Source organism: Dermacentor albipictus, chromosome 7, assembly GCF_038994185.2.
Source record: "Dermacentor albipictus isolate Rhodes 1998 colony chromosome 7, USDA_Dalb.pri_finalv2, whole genome shotgun sequence".
Classification (NCBI taxonomy): Eukaryota; Metazoa; Arthropoda; class Arachnida; order Ixodida; family Ixodidae; genus Dermacentor; species Dermacentor albipictus.
Genome location: NC_091827.1, coordinates 101,362,988 through 101,382,482, shown reverse-complemented (window position 1 = coordinate 101,382,482; position 19,495 = coordinate 101,362,988). Strand labels below are relative to the sequence as shown.

The window sequence follows — 19,495 nt, the reverse complement described above, 5'->3', positions numbered from 1 at the left end:
AACGTGTACTTGCGCGTAAACGAAGGCAGTGTTCAAGTTTTGGAAGCAAATAGCACAGCGTCCGTCTCGCCGAGATAAAGGGGTTGTAGACGTGGAGCTGTCCCCTCATCTATAATGACACCTGCCAGCGTTAATGTTGGGAGGAGCAATGGATCACGTCTTTCTGACAGATGTAAAACTTACAACCTTACGTCCTGTAATTCACCTTGCACAGACCTCTGGTTAATATTATTCCAGCGTCTCTTCCGAAAAGGCGCCACATCGCTTTAGAGTACCTCATAAGGGGAACGTTCATTGCGTCGTTTAGTCCAATGAGAACGGCTGTGCTCTTCTTGAACGCGAAGATCTAAAATGAGCACGAACACGACGCGTCATAATTGAGAGAGAAACGAATGACACAGATAACCTGCCCACTCATTTCGCAAGCACATGTCCCTACATAAGCGCGAACATAGATAAGCTTGTGCACAAACATAAAGAGTGTCATTTCACAAGAACTGCAAGATTCCCGTCGTATTGTTGAATTTATTTGTAAAGTTTGCCAAAGTTCTTCAACAATGGCTCTTCCAACCCATCCGTATTTTTGAACACTGATATGTAAAAAGTAAAAAAGGAGAACATAATAAATTAGACCCAATGCAATGCCCCAGTTTAAATTACGCGAAGTTTGTTTGAGTTAGCGAAGTAGCAGCGCTTAGTAGCGGGTGACAGCCTTGCCACCTGAAGCTGTTAGCCGTCGACGTCACGACGACGAAGGCGATGTATAATGCTTGTCAATGGAAGAAGCTTGATGAGAGGTGTACACACAGAGAAGTACGACACACATCTAAATGCATCTAAAGCTTCATACCGCTTGTGTCACAGAGGGGCATACACTTTCGGGGATTCGCCAAGAATTGTCATATACCGTGTGACCCAAGTTTTCTACTAAGCTACCCAGCAGCAAGTAGTCCCTTCGGGCACATGCCTAATGATCCAATGACCCAAGTTGCCTATATAGTAGATATATCCACAAATATATCCGACACGCCAGCGTAGAAAAATGCCCAAACCGGAGAAAGAGCCGAAGAAAGGTTTGCTTTAATACTCTCTTCAAAGAAAAGGAATGGGAAAATAGCTGAAAAAGACGGTGAACCCTTTTGCATTTTCTAACAGGTACGTAGTCGGAGAATACTTCATTCTAATCCTCAATATTTGGTGCATTCTTGGTTTCGGGCAAAAAAAATAAACGATATTCGCAATGGACTGCCGTCTCGATAGTAATTGGTTCAATGCTAAAGAAAATACTGATAAATAAAAGCTTCTGTTATTGCCATTGATTCATAAATTTTTTTGAGTCAGTATGCAAAAACTTGTGAAGCGTTCATTCGCTAATTCTTTTGGTACTATACAGTGCGGGTCAGAAAGGCTAACAAGTTCCAGAAATAGACAGGCTTACCAAGAAAAATACAGTTCACGTAATGAGAAGGGCAAATATTGCAGCTGCCACATAGTCAACTCCCCTATTTCTTGCCTCGCAGTTTCATAGTCATTCGTATCAAATTTTGCTGCTGGACAGACGCGAAGTTTGCGCGAATACCTCAAGGTCAAGCCTCTATCGGTCCAAGTATTGCTGCTTTTGTCATTTTGTAGCTCCGCCGAAGCAGACAGTGCAAACCTGTTCGTGTAGATCGTGGCGCGACACACTATAAAAAAGTACCAAACAAATGGAAGGATGGCTGTATTGAAAATAAGTTTGGGCGTTCAACCAGTAGAACATATCGCGTTGCCTAAGCAGCTAGCGGTCCTGCAGACATCGTGTTGCGGTCGTCAAGTTTGCTTTCGTATTTTGTCACCTACTACACGTATGTGGCACATTCTTCTCACTCTTAAGGACGTTTACCTCCTCTTCCAAGTAGTATTGATTGCCTTGCAAAAATATTTCAGAAATTTCTAAAATATTGGCACATCTTCAAAAGCCTCACCCTTTACAAACCACATGCATGCATCCGTTCAGTGATCTTACTTTTTCTTGAAAATTGGGAGCGTACACAAAAATATAATGCAGGTCGCGCGCTTTACGTAGCATAATACTGGCAATCCAGACAGACAACACAGACAAGAAGCAAGAGATGCGCAAAAGTTAAAGTGTGTAATTCCCTGTGAAGAAGAGTTCAGTGAATAAAGGTTTGGTTAAACATTCTACGGTACGTGTTACAGGTTTTCAAACGAAGTCGCTCATTACTACGGACTTGTCCTGTGCCGCAAATCTCAGAAAAGCACTAGGCTCTTTCCTTGCTTTTATGTGTCCGTGACATTTACTTTGCATAAGCCTTCATGAGGCATGACCGTAAAAATGTACTGGCACCACTTTTCTATATCGTGGCAGATTTCGGGCTGTGAATATCACAACAGGTGTTTGTATCACTTCTGAAGGAGTTCGCTGTTTTAATGCCCCGACTGTAACATGCACAATATTGTCCCCGTTATATGAAATAGTGTTAGTGTATGAAAAATAGTAGTTAGGTGAATACCTATACCTTCTGTATTTGCAACAATTATGCGTCTTAGCAAGTGCAACACCTGATTATTTTACACGTTACGCCAAAGTTGATTAATATGCATCTTTGTTTCAGGAAATTTCTAGTCTGCATTGCCAAAATAAGAACCCTAATTAGCTGAAGGCCTTACACTATTCCTATATTTTTTTTCTATTGGAGAATGGTAACTGATTATTCGAGAAGAGCAGTTACTCGGAAGGCAAAACGTTCTATGTTAGCTACTACCGATTACAGTCGCTAGTAGCAACCTGCGTATTATTCGCTCATTCTAATGTAAATTTTACTAGTGGAGGCGCAGGCTTACCAGAATTGTTCTGCAAGGACTGGTATCTGCCTGTTCCAAATGTACCAGAAATCCAAGAATCCATGCAGCATAAGCAACATAGGACGGTCTGGACGAGTGTCTTCACAGCCTTTAGTCACGTAATGCATTGTTATGTTCTAGGCAAAATAACAGAATGACGATATGTAAAACATTCTAAGTAGTCAACTCAAGAGGTTATAGTTGCCTCGAGAAAAGGAAAAAAAAACAGTGTGCTTTATTTCAGTTAGCAAATGGAGCCCCGGGCAATAGTATGGCGTGCTTAAAATTACAGGATAATTCTAATATTTTTTTTAAACATACATTATTACTGTGCAGTTCGGAATCAGGGTTCATCGCACTTATTTGTGCCAAACAATTCAAGTTGATAAATACCCAAACGCTAAAGTTAACACAGTAGAGGTGATAAAGCATACATACCGCTGCAGCAAAAACGCTAAAGCGGGGAACTGACGAAAGCGAGCACCTAACAACTATTTGGCAAACCTTATGGAATGTCCCACATGTTTAAAGGAACACAGAATAAAACAATGCACGTGTATTTTTTCTAGGCGCGGTACTTATAAAAGGAACCAACATTCGAAAAATAGGCAGACGTTGGAAAACCCTTCCCTTTGGGCCCAGCAGCTGGACCTCGAGCCTCGCCTGCCTGACACTGTCAATGCCCTGTTTATGTCGTCCACATAATGGCGCTGTCTGCAAATGTGCCCAATCCTGGCGCCTGAGCCCTACACTTCATTGTGAAGACAACGGGTATAGTTTGCCGTCTTACGTGAAGTCCTTCCATCACGATGGCGCTTCGGCGATGGCGACGACTCGAGAACATAATCTAAAATGTGCCACACCATCTTATGATCTCAGCAGCCAGCACTGTGGACAGCCCAAGACAGTTGGAATCTCCCAGTTCTCTTGGGCTCAATAGTTGGCGCTGTACGAGATGCAGTGACCGACCGCCAAGGAAGGTTAAATGCGGTAACGTCGATCTCTTTGGCGATATCTTTAATTTCATTTCAATTTTTCTAGTTTGGCATCATGCTTGCTAGTTTAAGTAGTACGCGAATGTTTACTGCAATTTACACAGCCGATAAAACTACGGACCTTACTTATTGTTTTGTCAAACACTTCACTATGACTATCAATTCTTCGCCATCCGGGCGAAACTGCCACGTTTTTTATTTGACGCGTAAAAACGGGCTTGGCTGCGGCACTCTTAAGCATTATGAGAAACTTGGGAAGCTCGAATTGATGCAGGCGCCTAGAGCTATTGCTTTGAAACAAGGTCAAGGATAAACTGGTTTCCGGTCAATATCAAAGAGGTATAACCAAGTAGAACTTGGAACGGTAGGTGGGTAGTAAATACTGAACAACTGTTGTAAAATACGGCTACAAATCAGACAAACAATGAAGTTCCTACATGATGCTCATTTTGGAAATTTGTGGGAGAGCATGATGTTTCTCCGACTGGTTTAAGTGTGCTGCCTTGAAAATAACACAGAGCGGTTGCGAGCCATCATTCTCTAAAGCAGCCCGGGAAAACTAACTTTAATTCCTGCACTGGCCATGTAGTTCAGAATCTGAAACAGCTGGCGAGCAGCGAGGGAAATGTAGAAAAAAAGGTAAGATTTTTTCTTAGCACAAATTTGTTTTTCAGTAGAGGCTGCACGACATGATTTGCCCTACCATCTCCTGTCGCAATCGCTCTATCAAATTATTGTCTACGGTATATTCAAAGCTACGGACGCTGCTTTTTCTATATAGCGCTGAGCCTCTGCAATTTCGAATTGCCAATTTCAAATTCTGGGGATCAATGCGGCACTCTGGAGGTAATCCAGGACGATGTCGTTTATTCGGGGAGTACTATGGCTTTTTTACGCGTGATGCTGCCAAATCAACTTTCTTCAAAGCAGCATCAGAGCTGCATTTTAAAGCAGAGCCTTCTTGCTGAACTCTCCGGGAGTTTCTTAAACGTGGCTGCTGGCTCACTGGATGCGGCTTTTGTCTTCACGAGTAGCTCATCCTTAAAAAATGGAATTACATGCCCGACGCTGCGATAAAGCATCCGTCCCCCAACACAAAAGCTCAATGCTAAAACCACAAGGTCACAATCGTGCGCATAAGTCTATCGTGTCAACGCCAACTAATGATGCTGATTTCAAGGTTATCGCACATTGGCACAAGGACAAAGGGATCAAGAAGCGGGCGTACATATTGTGCAAACTCCGACTAGCTTTTGGAGATGACCACCGTGTGTAGATGAAGAGGATGGTTATCTATTTCACATTGCTACAACGGGGGATCGGCTAAAAAGCGGGCGATAGATTTAGAATAAGTACCAAAAATGAAGAAATACAAGCCAACGTGAAAGTTGTCACTTTGCGTTGCACAGTTGCGCGCGAGCCGGTTGCCGATACACCTAGACGCAGGAAGGAAAGACTCAAATTTATGGGAATTCAATAAACGCATCACGAAAGCTTGACCTTACATAGGTTTCGAAAAGTTCTTCGCACCTGTGCAATTTTGCTTAGACAGTATCACAGGAAGCGGCCAAGGAGTGCTGGTTGACTCGATGAGTATGCGCCGACGGACGTTCCGTTCTCAATTTTCTCGATTACTACGTGACACGTGCCAAGGTGCCGAGACCTGGTGTCAAAGCTGCGGATGCTTGAAGGCAATAAATGAAGTTTAGCACCCGTGCAGAAATTCAGAGTATGTGCATCTTTAGCTGCGCAGAAGTTGGTGTACATCGAGTGGCGAAAAACACGTGACCTCTTTACCCAGATCTTTATGAAAAGTCCAGCCCTCGCGCCAGTTAAGATGTGGAAAAACGAAACATGAGTTCGACATAGCCATCTTGGGCGTCGCTGATAGCATCACCACAGGGAAACATTACGCAGATCCCACGCACTGTGGATATCAATGCTATGCAAGGCAGTTCACGTGTAGCTGGCACACAGCATCGTTTTGTGCTTTGCAAATAGTTGCCATGTGGACCAACGCGTTTGTGTAAGGCTAGCAGCTATGTGTCAGACGGAAGCGTGTGTTCGACAACCACAGCAAGGCAACGGTGACGACTACGGCATTACTTCTGCGTTTGCTGTTGGATGCCATGTTCAAGACACCGATTCTTGGGTTCTACATAGGCACTGGATCAGCGAATGCGAGAGGAACAAGGATTGTGACGTCATCAGAGACTACGTGGTGTATAATTCAACGTGCCTATCTTTATGTCATGTAGGCTATGCATAACGACGATGGTGTGAGTGAGTGAAGTAATTTTATTGCAGTCCAGAGAAGACGCAGGGGAGACCCCGCGCCACCCGGCTAGTCCCACGTAGGGACCGCCAAGCCGAGCTTGATGGCCCGATCGAGGCACTCTGGACGGCCAGGGTTTGGTGATTGAGTTCGGGGCTGCCCAAGAGCGCAGCCCACCTATCCTCGCTGAAGGAGGAGCCGATGGCTTCACACTCCCACAACACATGGTCCAATGTTGCCCTTAATCCACAGGCAGGGCTGTCCGCACTATGATATCTTTCGGGGTATATGGCATGAAAAACCGCGAGGTTAGGGTACGCACGGGCTTGTAAAAGTCGAAGGGTAACCGCCCGCGCCCTACATAAGGCGGGGTAAAGGAGGGGAAGACCCGTCTTGACAGATAGTAGTGCGTGGTGATTTCATTAAACGTAAGCAAGGGTTCCCCGCGGTGTAAGGGGACTGCTGAGCTGGCGCGGTCAGTGAGTCCTCGGGCGGCCTCGTGTGCGCCCTCGTTATGGTTAGAGGGAGAACCCTCAATCGACCCCAAGTGAGCGGGAAACCAAATGAGAGAATGCGGAGAGATACTTTTGGCGCTTTGGAGAATGCGGAGGGCCTGGGGGTAGACCATACCGGTTTAGTAGGCCTTAATGGCTGCCTTGGAATCACTATATATTGCCTCTCTGCAACCATCGAGCACAGCCAGCGCGATTGCAACCTGTTCGGCTACCACGGGCCTCGAAGTGCGTACCATAGCGCAGCAAGTGAGCCTTGAATTGGAGTCTACGATGGAGACGGCGAGTCCTTCTTGTTTGACATATGCCGCGGCCTCCACGAAGCTTGCCTCAATGTGGTTATTGCGGACATGCTCGAGTAGAGCTGTACCCATGGCCCGACGTCTGCAGACGTTGTTTGCGGGGTGCATATTGCGGGGAAGGGGCGCGATGTGCAGTTGAGACCCGATGTCGCTAGGAATCCGCACGGCGTCAGGGCACTGGTCGGCAGGATTGAGGCCCATCTCGTCCAGTATCTTGCGGCCCGTCGGGGTGCCGGATAGCCTGAGCAGCTGTGAGTGCTCTTGTGCCTCGATAATCTCTTCGAGCGTGTTGTGGACTCCGAGCGTCAACAGGTTTTCGGTGTGGGTGCTTGCAGGCAAGCCGAGGGCAAGCTTAAAAACCTTTCTGATGAGTGAATTGAGCTTGTTCTTCTCAGCCACATGGCAATTATCCATGGCCACCGAGTATGAAATGTGGCAGAGAACAAAAGCATGTATAATGCGGATGAGATTGTCTTCCTTGATTCCCCGGTGCCTGTTGTCGATCCTCCGAATGAGGCCGAGCTCTACTCTCCGTCTTGGCGGTGATCTGTCTGAGTGCGGTTCCATTAGAACCGTTAGACTCGATATACATCCCCAATATTTGGAGCGAGTCCACTCTACGCACCGGAGACCCGTCACCAGTGAAAAGCCGTATTTCGCTTTCAGACGCCAGTTTCCAGTCACGATGGCCGCCACCTCTGGGTCTTTTCTTGTAGAGAAGTAGCTCAGATTTTGATGGAGAACATCTGAGCTCAGTGGGGCGGAGGAAGCGCTCGGTCGCATCGATGGCGCTCTGCATGGCGGCTTCAACTTGGCCGTCGCTCCCGCCGACGCGCCAGATGGTGATGTCATCTGAGTAGATGGTATGGTTGATTCCTTGAATCTTCGCGAGCTCCTTAGAAAGCCCGATCATTGCGATGTTAAATAATGTTGGCGAGATGACTGAGCCCTGAGGTGTGCCGCGTGAACCGAGGGTGATCTCTTGCGAAAGGTATCCTTCGATCTTGAGCTTGGCAGTTCTCTGGCTAAGGAAGGATCGGACGAAGTCGTAGGCCCTCTTCCCGAGCCCGAGGCCGGTAATAGACTGGAGAATGAACTCGTGTGAGATATTGTCGAACGCCTTCTGCAGGTCTAGTCCAACGATGGCTCTGGTATCTCCCGTGCTCCGGTCGATGATCTGATGCTTTATCAGCTTCATGGCGTCCTGTGTCGAGAGGCCGGCTCTGAAACCAATCATATTGTGGGTGTACATGCCATTGGTCTCAATGTGTACCTTGAGCCGGTTGAGCAGGGCATGCTCTGCAACCTTACCAACGCAGGACGTCAGGAAAATTGGTCTTAGATTCTCTATTCCTGGTGCTTTACCGGGTTTGGGGATGAATACCGTGCAGGCAGCCTTCCACTGTGTGGGGACCTGTCTACTGCGCCAGACTTCATTAATCATTTCAGTGAGGAAGTCGATCGACTCATCATCGAGATTCCTCAGCATCCTGTTAGTGACGCCATCTGGACCAGGGGCAGATTTGACGTTGAGTGAGAAGAGGACATCTCGGATCTCGGCCGCGGTAAAGTCCTGGTCCAACTCCGGCACCGCACACCCCGCGTAGTCCGGGAACTGGGTAGAGGCAGAGCTATCCGCGACCGGCAGGTACTTGTCTCTGAGCGCGTCGACAATCAACTCGTCCAGGGTAGAGTCCGTAGCGAGGTGGATGGCTCGCGCGAGGGATCGTCTCCGGCTGGATCTGGTGCTGCCCTCATCGAGAAGGTGTTTGAGCAGACCCCAGCTCTTGCCTGATCCGAACTGACCTTCGACGGATTCGCAGAGCTCATCCCATTGTTGCTTACACAGGCTCTTGCAGTGTTGTTCGATCTCCCTGTTAACCTCCGAAACCTTTTGCCAAGCCTCCTGTTATGCTTCTGCCACTTCCATCTTGTGAGGAGGGCTTGCTTGGCTTCCAGCAGGTGCGCCAATCTTCTATCCATCTTGTCAACGTCGAGCTCCGTGACGACCTCCTTGGTTGCCGCCGCGGCGTCATCCCTGATCCCTTTGCATCAACCTTCAAGATCTGTCTCCGCCATCGGTGCGCGCTCGGCTCTGATCTTGCGGAAAACGTCCCGGTCGATCAGCTTGAATTTCCTCGTCTTATAGCGGGCTATCGGGAGGGAGACTTCGATGACGTAGTGGTAACTTCCGAGGTCTAGAGCCGTGTTGACCCACTTGACCTCCCCTACATTCTTGACAAAAGAGGGGTCTGGCGTAGTGTCCCGGCATGCGGAGTTGCCTCTCCTAGTGGGGAAGTCCTTATCTGTGATAAGGGTCAAGTCCAGTTCCATCGCAGTCTGCCACAGTTCGCGTCCCTTGGGCCACACATGGGTGTACCCCCACACCCTATGTGGAGCGCTGAAATCCCCGACGACGACAAGGGGGTGCCCCCCGGCAAGGCTCATGGCCCTCTTGAGGAGAGAGTTTGCCCTCGCCCTGCGGTAGCTGGAACTGCAGTATACGTTGAGGATAAAGAGGCTGTTTCTTCTGAGGCCCTTTCTGGGTGGGTTCATGAGGATTTCAGTCATGACGTACTCGATGCCATCACCAACTGCGCTGAGGTCGCGAGAGAGGCAATTGTACCTTTTGTTGACAAGGGTAGCAACTCCCCTACATCCTGAATGTGAGGATACTACCAGGTAACCTGCGAGTTTGATAGGAGTACTAGTTGCAACTTCCTGAATAGCGATGATTTGGGGCTTAACCGTAGGAGTTCTTAAATATTGCTGCAGAAGCGGCTTCTTGTTGGGAAACCCTCCGCAATTCCATTGCCAAATACTAAAGTTCTCGTCCGCACTATCTATGGCTAGGCTGAGAGGAGGTTTGAACGACCCTGAGAATCGCGCCCTCCGTCGGTGGTGCTAGTACATGACGTCGTGATGCGACCTGCAAAGGAGCGGGGCTGAGTTCTCTCCTGGCATCGACCTCCTCTAATTTGCTTATCCGTTCACTGAGTGCACCTAAGCCCATTTTTGGGTGCGATATAGCTTTCTAGACCTTTGCTAAGCTACCCTGCATGCTGGCGAAGGCATTCTTCGGTTCTGAGAGCAATCTTATAGTCTCGTCGTCCTCTCTGTTCTCTACCGCTCGACGCTTGGGTGCGCGCGCCGCGTTGGGAGGTCTCGGATGTATCTATGGGGACCGGGGCCAAATGGGGTTGCGGCGAGGAGGGTGAAAGCGCGAGCTTCCTAATCTACGCCATCTCCGCAGCTAGCCTGCGCATTTCTTGTTTAACCTGCGCGTTTTCTTTCCTCAACTGCTCGTTAACTCGTCGCAACTCCTCGAGCCCGTGCGTGTGGTGCGAATCGCGAGGTGGGTCGTCACCTCTTGGACCCTCACGTCCCCCTCGAACCTTGTCGGCCCAAGAGAGCGTGAACTTGCTTCTAAGGGCGGTGGGCGTGCGGGAGCGGGACCTGATCCGCCTCGACGTGTCGCGCCCCGGCCTGGAGCTGGAGCGAGGCCGAGAACCGGAGCGTCCCCGGGAACAGGCCCGTCCTCTGGACCCACGGCGGGAGCCGGAACGTGCCCTGGAGGCGGAGTGGCCCCTGGATACGGAACGGACTCTCGAGCGGCCCCTGGAACCGGAGCGTCCTCTGCGCTGAGCACCCGGAGTGGACGAAGCCTGGACGAGTTCCGCAGTGTCCGAGCGCCGATGAGGCGACGGTGACGCGGCACCGGCCATTTTGGCGCGCTCACTGCGACGACGACGCACGATGTATGGAATCTTGAATCTTTGAGCACAGTCCTTATTAGCCCTGAGATGCTGGCCACCACAGAGTTTACACTTGGGGGTACACTGATGCTGCTCATCGGGACTAGGGGCACCACAGGCACGGCAAATAACGTCACCTGGATTGGGACAGACGTCGGCGCGATGACCGAGGCGGCCGCACGTATAGCACACGTCGATTTGCTTGCCGTGAAGTGAGCACTGCATGAGTAATGGTCCATACCTGACAAAGTTCGGTACACGATGCCCGTCGAACGCGACGATTACCGTGCCGGTTTGAGCTATTCTCTTCGGTGCTAAGGCGAGTGGATTATTGGTGTTGACAATATTGGCATCGATGGCGTCAGGGCCGTCTTGAAGAGGGATGTTGCGGATCACTCCCTTGCACGTGGAGTGCGGGGCCGTCTCGTAGGCACTGAGCTCATATTCCTTGCCCGAGATGAGCATCTGCCTCATCCGGACGTAGCGGTTCGCGTTCTCGCGCTTGGGAGTACTGGCAACCATATTATTTTGCTGTAGATTCGGGCATAGCGTATCTTGTGATAGATCTTCCTGACTGATGCCAGCGGCCGCAAGTATTGCGTCAGCCACCGTAACAACGCCAATCTTGGAGATATTGAGTCCACCTCGCGGCCTGATCACAATCTTGATATCATCTCGAGGAAGTGAGGGCATTCGTCCCGCTCGTATCACTCTGGATTTTAGCGCAGCACCGCCTGATTTGCCACGGCGCGCTCCCGGCTGGGGCGATAGCGCATTAGTGTCAGCCGTGCGCGTTTTAGCGCTAACTCTTCTGGCCCCCGCAGACGGCAAGCCTCGATCTTGGGTAACCTGTTCCGGGAGATATCTTCCCCCGCCACTTGATATTCCATCTTAAGTATGAAGCGTACCCCGCCTTCAAAGGGCCAGTACGCGGCGGGCAGATGGTTCACGAAGCGAAAAGCTCGGTCTCAAAGCTCAGGCACGCGCAGGAGGCTCGTGGCCGAGGCGCGAGGCGCATGGCCTCGGGGAGCAAAGCTTGGCAATCGTCCGTAGGCTTAGCTTGGCGGCCGCCGCCTTGCTGCCGTCAAAGCGTGTAAATATGTGAAAAATGAACTCACAGCGCTGCGGATGGTCTCTCCTAATGCCGCTTTTCGAGCTGCGTTGAATAATGCAGACGTTCTGGCGCTTCCTGGTTGCAGTCCGCAGGGAGTACGCGTTGAGTCGGGAGCTCATGTGGAACAAGTCCGCTGAGTCGGCCCCCTTGCGGAGGAAAAAAAACCTGTTTGGAGCTGGCCCAATCATGAAGGCGGTACAACGTCGCACAGCTCCTTCGTAGCTCCTGCTACGAGGAAAGGAATGGGGAATATGGACAGATCCCAAAGCTAGCATATTTTAACACAGCGTCGCAAAGCACGAGGGGACACTAGATAAGAGTGCGACAAGCTGGTACGAGATTCGCACGCCCATACGTCGGATAGAGGTTGTCGACTTTGGCATGAGAAGAGTACGCGCGCGATCGTGGCGTAATGATTATAGCTTCGGTCTGCTGTGTCGGAAGTCAGCAGTTTCATTCCCCCATCGGCCACGCATTTCTTTTTATTCAGGAGGTTCAAAATGGGGTGACAAAGGAACCTACCTGCCTACCACAAAATGGGTGAAATGAGGCAAACGATGCTTCTCAATTATAATACAATCTGGTAGCAGATGGGAGGAAAAACCAGGGAGCTTTAACGAGTTGTAGAAAACAATCGGCAGTGGCAACATAGGGGAATGCAGAGGTGAGTGAACGGTGCTAACAGAATCTGTGAGCGTGGGATAATCATTGCAGAGACTTTGGCCATGTGAACTGTTAGTAGTGCAGAACCGCTATCGTCACGTGACGGACGTATAATACACAACATACGTATACGGAACCCGAAGAAGTGGGTTATCTATTCTACAAGCTGTTGCAACTTATATTTATTTTTGCAGAAAGACCGTGGATAGCATTTAGCGGGGGTGCTGCACAAGAGCTGCACTCGAATATTGAAAGAGGAATATGAAACAAGCTTCTGGAAACCTGCTTTCAATACCGGACCTGCCAACCTAAAGTGAAGAATTCGAAATTAAAAAGAAAAGAAAAGCATAGGTGGTGATTTTCTATTGAAAGAGAAAACCAAACAGTTTCACTGCAGCATGCATGTGCGCGACATATTGGACTGCAGAGAACAGCTCGAGATCGAGAAGATGCCCGGGCTTTACAAGCAGATTGTTTGCGTCCAGAAGGGAATATTTACTCTGCACACGAAACAATGCTATTATTCTAGTGCACAATGTTGGGCTGACTTCCACCGTGGCTGCTTCGAACTTCGAGAGAAAGCGCACACAATTCCTTTTTTTCTTTTAATTTCGTACTGCTGCCGCGGTGCGCAGTTTCTATCCAGAAGTTTCGAATAATTGCTCTTACTATGCAGTGGCAGCCTAGGTGCGCAAACCGCTACGTCGGTGACTCGACAGAGTGTGGCCCGCATGTGCGGTCTCGGCGCAATAAGGTTTAGCAAAAGGAAACTGAGCTCATTGTGGTTACACTAGATTGTGAACTGCTTTGGAAAGCTACGATTTCTGCCTAGCTGTTGTAGCTTATCTCATGAAAACCGATAAACTCCACAGGAAAGAAAAAGAAAAGCAGGCTTCAAATTTGGTTGTGAAAGAAACACCGCACGGACCATCCTAAAGAGGATAGAGATCAGATAGAAGGGGAAGCGGAAGAAGAGCTCAGCACATCATGCCACAAACGACACACGAAGCTCGCAACTTGTGAGCGCGGAGGCCCGTGATTGGGAAAAAGATTCTTCAGCAACTTTGTGGTCTTCTTATCGACTTGAAGCGGGAACTTTCCGAAAGTAATTAGTCAGCAAAAGTTGTTTAACGATAAAGGTAAACGGACTTGCTCTGCAGCGCAGAGAGGAGACTGCACGAAGTTGAAAATTTCCTAATCAAGTGCTCGAACGATTCTCTGTATTAACCACGAGCGGGATATGAAAAGCGCTTCAGCGCATGTCCTTGCCGGCGGCCGTGTTGGGCCAACGCCACCTAGATAGCACAAGGCCTTTTCACTCCGATCCATGTCGTCATGCTACCTGGCCCGACTGCCATAGAATTTAATGGCGACGCTCCGGACTAGGCAACGGTGACTTTGAGGTCTTCGCTTTCATCACGCCAACCCTGTCAATGGAAATTTGGCGCCATGGAGTGTGGCGTCATGCATCAGAGTAAACAGGCCTTGTGCTATCTAGGTGGTGTTGGTTGGGCCATGTTACCGCAAGTGAATGCATATCTGAATCAGAAGGGAGCCAGGCGGTGGTTTTAAGCCTGACAACGGTTTGGTGTACAGATCGGGTGCCCTGGCGACAGAATCATCTGCCTTCAATTTTGTGGGAGATAAGGCGTTCGGGCATCGTCTAATTTGCGTCATTATCATCATCATCAGCCTGGTTGCGCCCACTGCAGGGCAGAGGCCTCTCCCATACTTCTCCAACAACCCCGGTCATGTACTAATTGTGGCCATGTCGTCCCTGCAAACTTTTTAATCTCATCCGCCCACCTAACTTTCTGCCACCTCCTGCTACGCTTCCCTTCCCTTAGAGTCCAGTCCGTATCCCTTAATGACCACCGGTTATCTTCCTTCCTCATTACATGTCCTACCCATGCCCATTTCGTTTTCTTGATTTCAACTAAGATGTCCTTAACTCGCGTTTGTTCTCTCACCCAATCTGCTCTCTTATTATCCCTTAACGTTGCACTCATCATTCTTCTTTCCATAGCTCAATGCGTCGTCCTGAATTTAAGTAGAACCCTTTTAGTAAGCCTCCAGGATTCTGCCCCGTAGGTGAGTACTGGTAAGACTAGCTATTATACACTTTTCTCTCAAGGGATAATGGCAACCTGCTGTTCATGATCTGAGAATCCCTGCCAAACGCACCCCAGCCCATTCTTATTCTTCTGATTATTTCCGTCTCATGATCCGCATCCGCCGTCGCTACCTACCCTAATTAGATGTAGTCCCTTACCACTTCTAGTGCCTCACTACCTATTGTAAATTCTTTATTCTTTATTCAGTGAGTGCCCCGCTTTTGCCAGTAAAGCGTTACAGCAGGGGGGGGGGGGTTACAGACTTAAATAGAACACTTCTTCATCTATACAGCACACTTGCGTCTCTTGCAGCCGGTTCCAATCTCTGATGGTCATCACAAAGAAGGAATTGTAATACATAGTTGTTCTTGCACGGTACTCTTTCACTTTGTGTCGGTGATCATTTCTACTGGATATGTAATTGGGTTGATACAAGTAGTTATTATAAGCAATTCCAGTGTTACCATGAAAAATACAAAAGAAAAACTTCAACCGCAGTTTTTTTCTGCGTAAAGAAAGCGATTCCCAACCCAATTCCGTTTTCATAGCGGTACAGCTATCTGTCCGCTTGTACCGCCCTAAAACAAACCGCGCAGCTCTATTCTGAATTTTTTCAAGTTTATCTATAGACCTGGCCTGCATCGGGTCCCATACAGGGCATGCGTACTCTAAAATCGGTCTAATACAGGTGAGGTAGGCTGTGTTCTTTAAATTCTGGGGTGCCCATCTTAGGTTCCGTTGGATAAAGTTAAGAGCCCTTGCTGCTTTACCAACAACATAATCAATATTAGCATTCCATGAGCAATCATGCGATAAAACAACACCAAGATATTTGCATGTCGGTTCAGTAGCAATGACATACATATTCAGGCTGTAAGATGTCTCAATTGGTTTCTTTTTTTTTGGAAACACGCATGTGCACACACTTTTTCGGGTTCAACGACATTTGCCACTTCTGGCACCACCTTGTAATACGATCCAAATCCTCCTGCAAAGAAACGCCATCACTTGCGTCCCTAATCTGCCGATATAAAACACAATCGTCGGCAAATAAACGCATGCGCGATGAAATACCCACAGAAATATCATTAACAAAAATGAGAAATAAAAGCGGCCCAAGGACGGAGCCTTGTGGCACGCCTGACGTTACACCAACATAGGATGAACACCTCCCATTTAAAAGCACGCATTGACGCCTGTCGAACAAGTAATTGGTTATCGAAGTTAGTACATTCTGGTCAAAATTTAGAATCTGCAGTTTGACGAGGAGAAGGGAGTGCGACACGGTGTCGAAGGCCTTTCGAAAATCTAAAAAGACACAATCTGTTTGCCCACCCTCGTCAACGTTGGAAGCCAACTCATGAAAGAACTCTATAAGTTGCGTGGTACAAGAAAATCCTTTGCGAAAACCGTGCTGCTCATTTATCAGAACATTATTATCTGTAAGATGGGTCAATATGTGCTTAAATAGGATATGTTCAAAGAGTTTACATGATATCGATGTTAATGAAATGGGCCGGTAATTTGTTACATCCTTTTTTGAGCCACCCTTATGAACCGGAACAACATGGGAAATTTTCCAATCATCGGGTAAAGTGCCTGTTGAAAGGGACTTAGTGTAAATTATGTAAAGGTAAAGCGAAATGGGCGCAGCACATCGCTTCAGTACACGAGGAGAGATACCATCAGGACCAACTGCTTTGGATTCGTCTTGGCTTTCAAGAAGAGAGCGGATACCACGAACACTCAGTTCCACCGGCGGCATCAGTGGAAACGTGCTTGGGTGCCGTTGGGAAGGAGCGTCATGCTTAGGCAAAAACACGGATTGGAAATACGTATTTAAACATGTGGCTTTAGCTTCCTCATCGACTATAACCGTATCGTTAAAATTCAGTTCGCTGACTCCAACATTATCAGATCCGCACTCCTTGATATAATGCCAGAACGACTTGGGATTAGTTTTCATTTTATTATTGAGCCCTTCAAAATATCTCACTTTTGCTTTTCTCTTCCGAGACTGTTAAATATTACTTTAATATTCTGCAGATTAATTTTTAGACCCACTCTTCTGCTTTGCCTCTCCAGGTCAGTGAGCATGCATTGCGATTGGTCCCCTGACTTACTACGCAAGTTACTAAGGTATTCTCCATTAACTTTTATCCCCAATTCTTCCCAACCCAGGTCTATGAATACCTCCTGTAAACACGCTGTGAATAGCATTGGAGAGATCGCATCTCCCTGCCTGACGCCTTTCTTTATTGGGATTTTGTTGCTTGCAATACAGATTGTAAGATTGTAAGCGTAAGTGTGTAACAGTAGGAGGCTAAAAACCTCCAACTGGCACTCTGTGGGCCTGGAACTCAAATACACTTTCAGCAGTACCCATTTTTTAATTTCTTTTGGTTTCTCTCAAAACAGTTTCAGGTTCTAGCCTCGGACACTGGTGGACACGGGCGCCCGCCACAGACACCAAAGCGACTATAGGAGATCACACATAACAGATATCGCTGCAAAATATTTAAGCACAATCTTGACGTTGAGCAGTTCCACATATGCTGATATCATCGTTTATTGTACTCTGGAAATATGGTGTGCTTCCATCTCTGGACAATGAAAACGGTTGCTTGTGCAGTCAACGCGAACGAAACGTCTTTAACCGCACGTTATAAAACTTCCGGCAGGGAGTCTCAGCTTGCATGTTCCTCGAGGGCATATTGTTTTTTTTTTCAATCTCTTCCATTGCCAAATTGAACAGCAGTCGCTAGCAGTGGTCGGGAGCAGTGTGAAGGCAAACGATTTTATTGCTATACATTCGATCGAAAGTCGGATACGTAAGAGGCCTTGGATGAACATCCATCTAACAAGCGTTGCGCCTTTTTTCGGATATTATAGAAGGCGGTGAATGGCCTGTGTGTTGCAGAAAGAGAATTTTTAATTGATTAGGCGTCTTAAGCGAGAATACTCTTTTGACATCATGGCGTAAAAGAAGAACTTGACAAGCGATATTATACACCGTCACATAACAAGTTGAATATCTGATCACTTTAAAGTATTAGTGCCATAATATTTTCGACTTTTCATGTTCAGAGCAAATTAAGGTACTGGACATCATTCCCCACGCAGAAGAACAAGTGTACCCAAGAGCACCGTAAACGATTTATTAAAATTGATATTTTTAGCCAGTTTCAGATTCGTTACTCAGGAGTATGCGTCACGACGTTCCGACGCAGAGGGTGACGAGAAGCGAAGGGAACATCGCGACATTTTGACACTCGCTCTGCCTCGCTCAGTCGTCTATTGTGTGACTCTGGGGCCTCACAATGAGCAGCAGCAGAGGAGGCGACCGATCGAGAGAGAGCTAGGACCAAAACGTCGTGATATCCTGCTCGCATGTGACCACCTTCGACGACATTAAATAACCAACTCTGGCGAAACGAAACGTAAACTCGCCGGAGAAAAGGATTTATATTAAAATATTGAACGCGCGCGTATTTGTGGTATTTGTTCTAGAACTTCCAGGTCCTTGCCCTTCGTTTCCCACAAAAAATTGGGAGCCGGAAATGTCATGACAGTACTCATTTACCAGTAAAATGAGCGTAACTTACGGTCAGGTTTGCGTATTCATGCCTTCCAAACGTTTCATTCGTTAACTGTGGTGGTTCTTTCCGAGGTTTAGGCGTGAGGATAGATTTTCCGTGCAAAACAACTTGAACCTTGACGTAAGCTTGCATCCACACCCACATGCTAGTTCCGATAGCGACGATCATTATTTTTGCAAGCGATGCAGCCACCATGTTTAAAGAATGGGAATAAGCCTTCCTGAAAAAAAGTGACCTGAAAATAAAGACACAAAACATCTTAAAAATGCAATTTAGAGGCACGTACAGCATGAAATGTTTTTTGTATTAGTGAGAATAAACTATAATCCTTTTTATTATACATGTCTCAATGTGCTGACTGCTCAATCGGTGCGCATTAGAGCTGTACTGAGCATCAGTAGTTATGTGGGCCCAACTGATATAAGAGTGAATCGCTTCATAAAGTATGCTTGTTTGCGTGTGGCGACCCCGCCTCGGACTTCAGTTACAATCGGCTGGCAGCGTCGTCACGAATAACGCTGGTGTTACTTTGCCATCAAAACAGGACTAGTGTGCTCTGCGAAGTCTAAAACTTAGAGTAATATAGTATTCTGTCAAATTACTCAAGCTGTCTTTTGGTTTCAATTTGTTTGTAACTGCGTAATGCTTTTTTTTTGCTTCCACAGCGCCTGTGCCTTTATTTTAAGAAAATCTTGTACTACTACTTTAGTAAGACGGATATTATACCTTCCGGCCTAACGAAACGTGAACAATGAAAAAAAAACAAGCGTAGAAAGTAAACAACGCAAATTTTCGCTACTAATACTTTATGTAAATGAAATCGAGTGAAGAAGAGTGACGATGATGAGCGATTGTGCGGATACACATGTGTGAAAAAAAGTTGTGTTTTGAGTGTATGGGTGCGCAATGTGCATGAGCCTTTGCATGTCTGTCCTCCCGGCATGCGTGCCACAGGACCTAGCTTTGCTTAAGCGCAGCTGTGTAGACAATAAATGTGTAGACACAGGTGTCAGTAACGAAGTCCTAAAGTGCCGATGGCTCTGCTAAAGCCCTTTTCCTTCGTCATTGTTGCTCTTGGAGGGGAAGTGCGCGTGTAACTCGTTGTTGGTTTACTAAGTTTTACTTTTTACTAATGGCATTCTCTAACATTCTTCAAAACGGTTTTAACTTCGACTGGTTACGCATTCACATAAACTTCCAGCTTGTTTGAATAAATTCCAGGACAAGTTCTTTGCGTGTAAATTATAGAACTATAAGCTAGGAAATAATACCCGTACAAGGTGGAGAATTTTTTTATTCTAGAAAACTGTTTACACTTCCTC

The 19,495-nt window shown here is 47.5% G+C and overlaps 1 protein-coding gene across 1 annotated transcript in view; it reads right to left on the bottom strand.

Moving 5' to 3' along the window:
* The window catches only part of LOC135917198 (AB hydrolase superfamily protein YfhM-like), a 68,102-nt gene that overhangs the window by 34,319 nt on the left and 14,288 nt on the right, over positions 1-19,495 (bottom strand). Inside the window, exons 2-3 of the mRNA XM_065450710.2 lie at positions 18,180-18,408; positions 2,845-2,981 (exon numbers count right to left, since the gene is read on the bottom strand). Coding sequence (XP_065306782.1) covers positions 2,845-2,981; positions 18,180-18,368 — 326 coding nt within the window. The 5' untranslated portion in view covers positions 18,369-18,408. The remainder of the gene's footprint in view (positions 1-2,844; positions 2,982-18,179; positions 18,409-19,495) is intronic.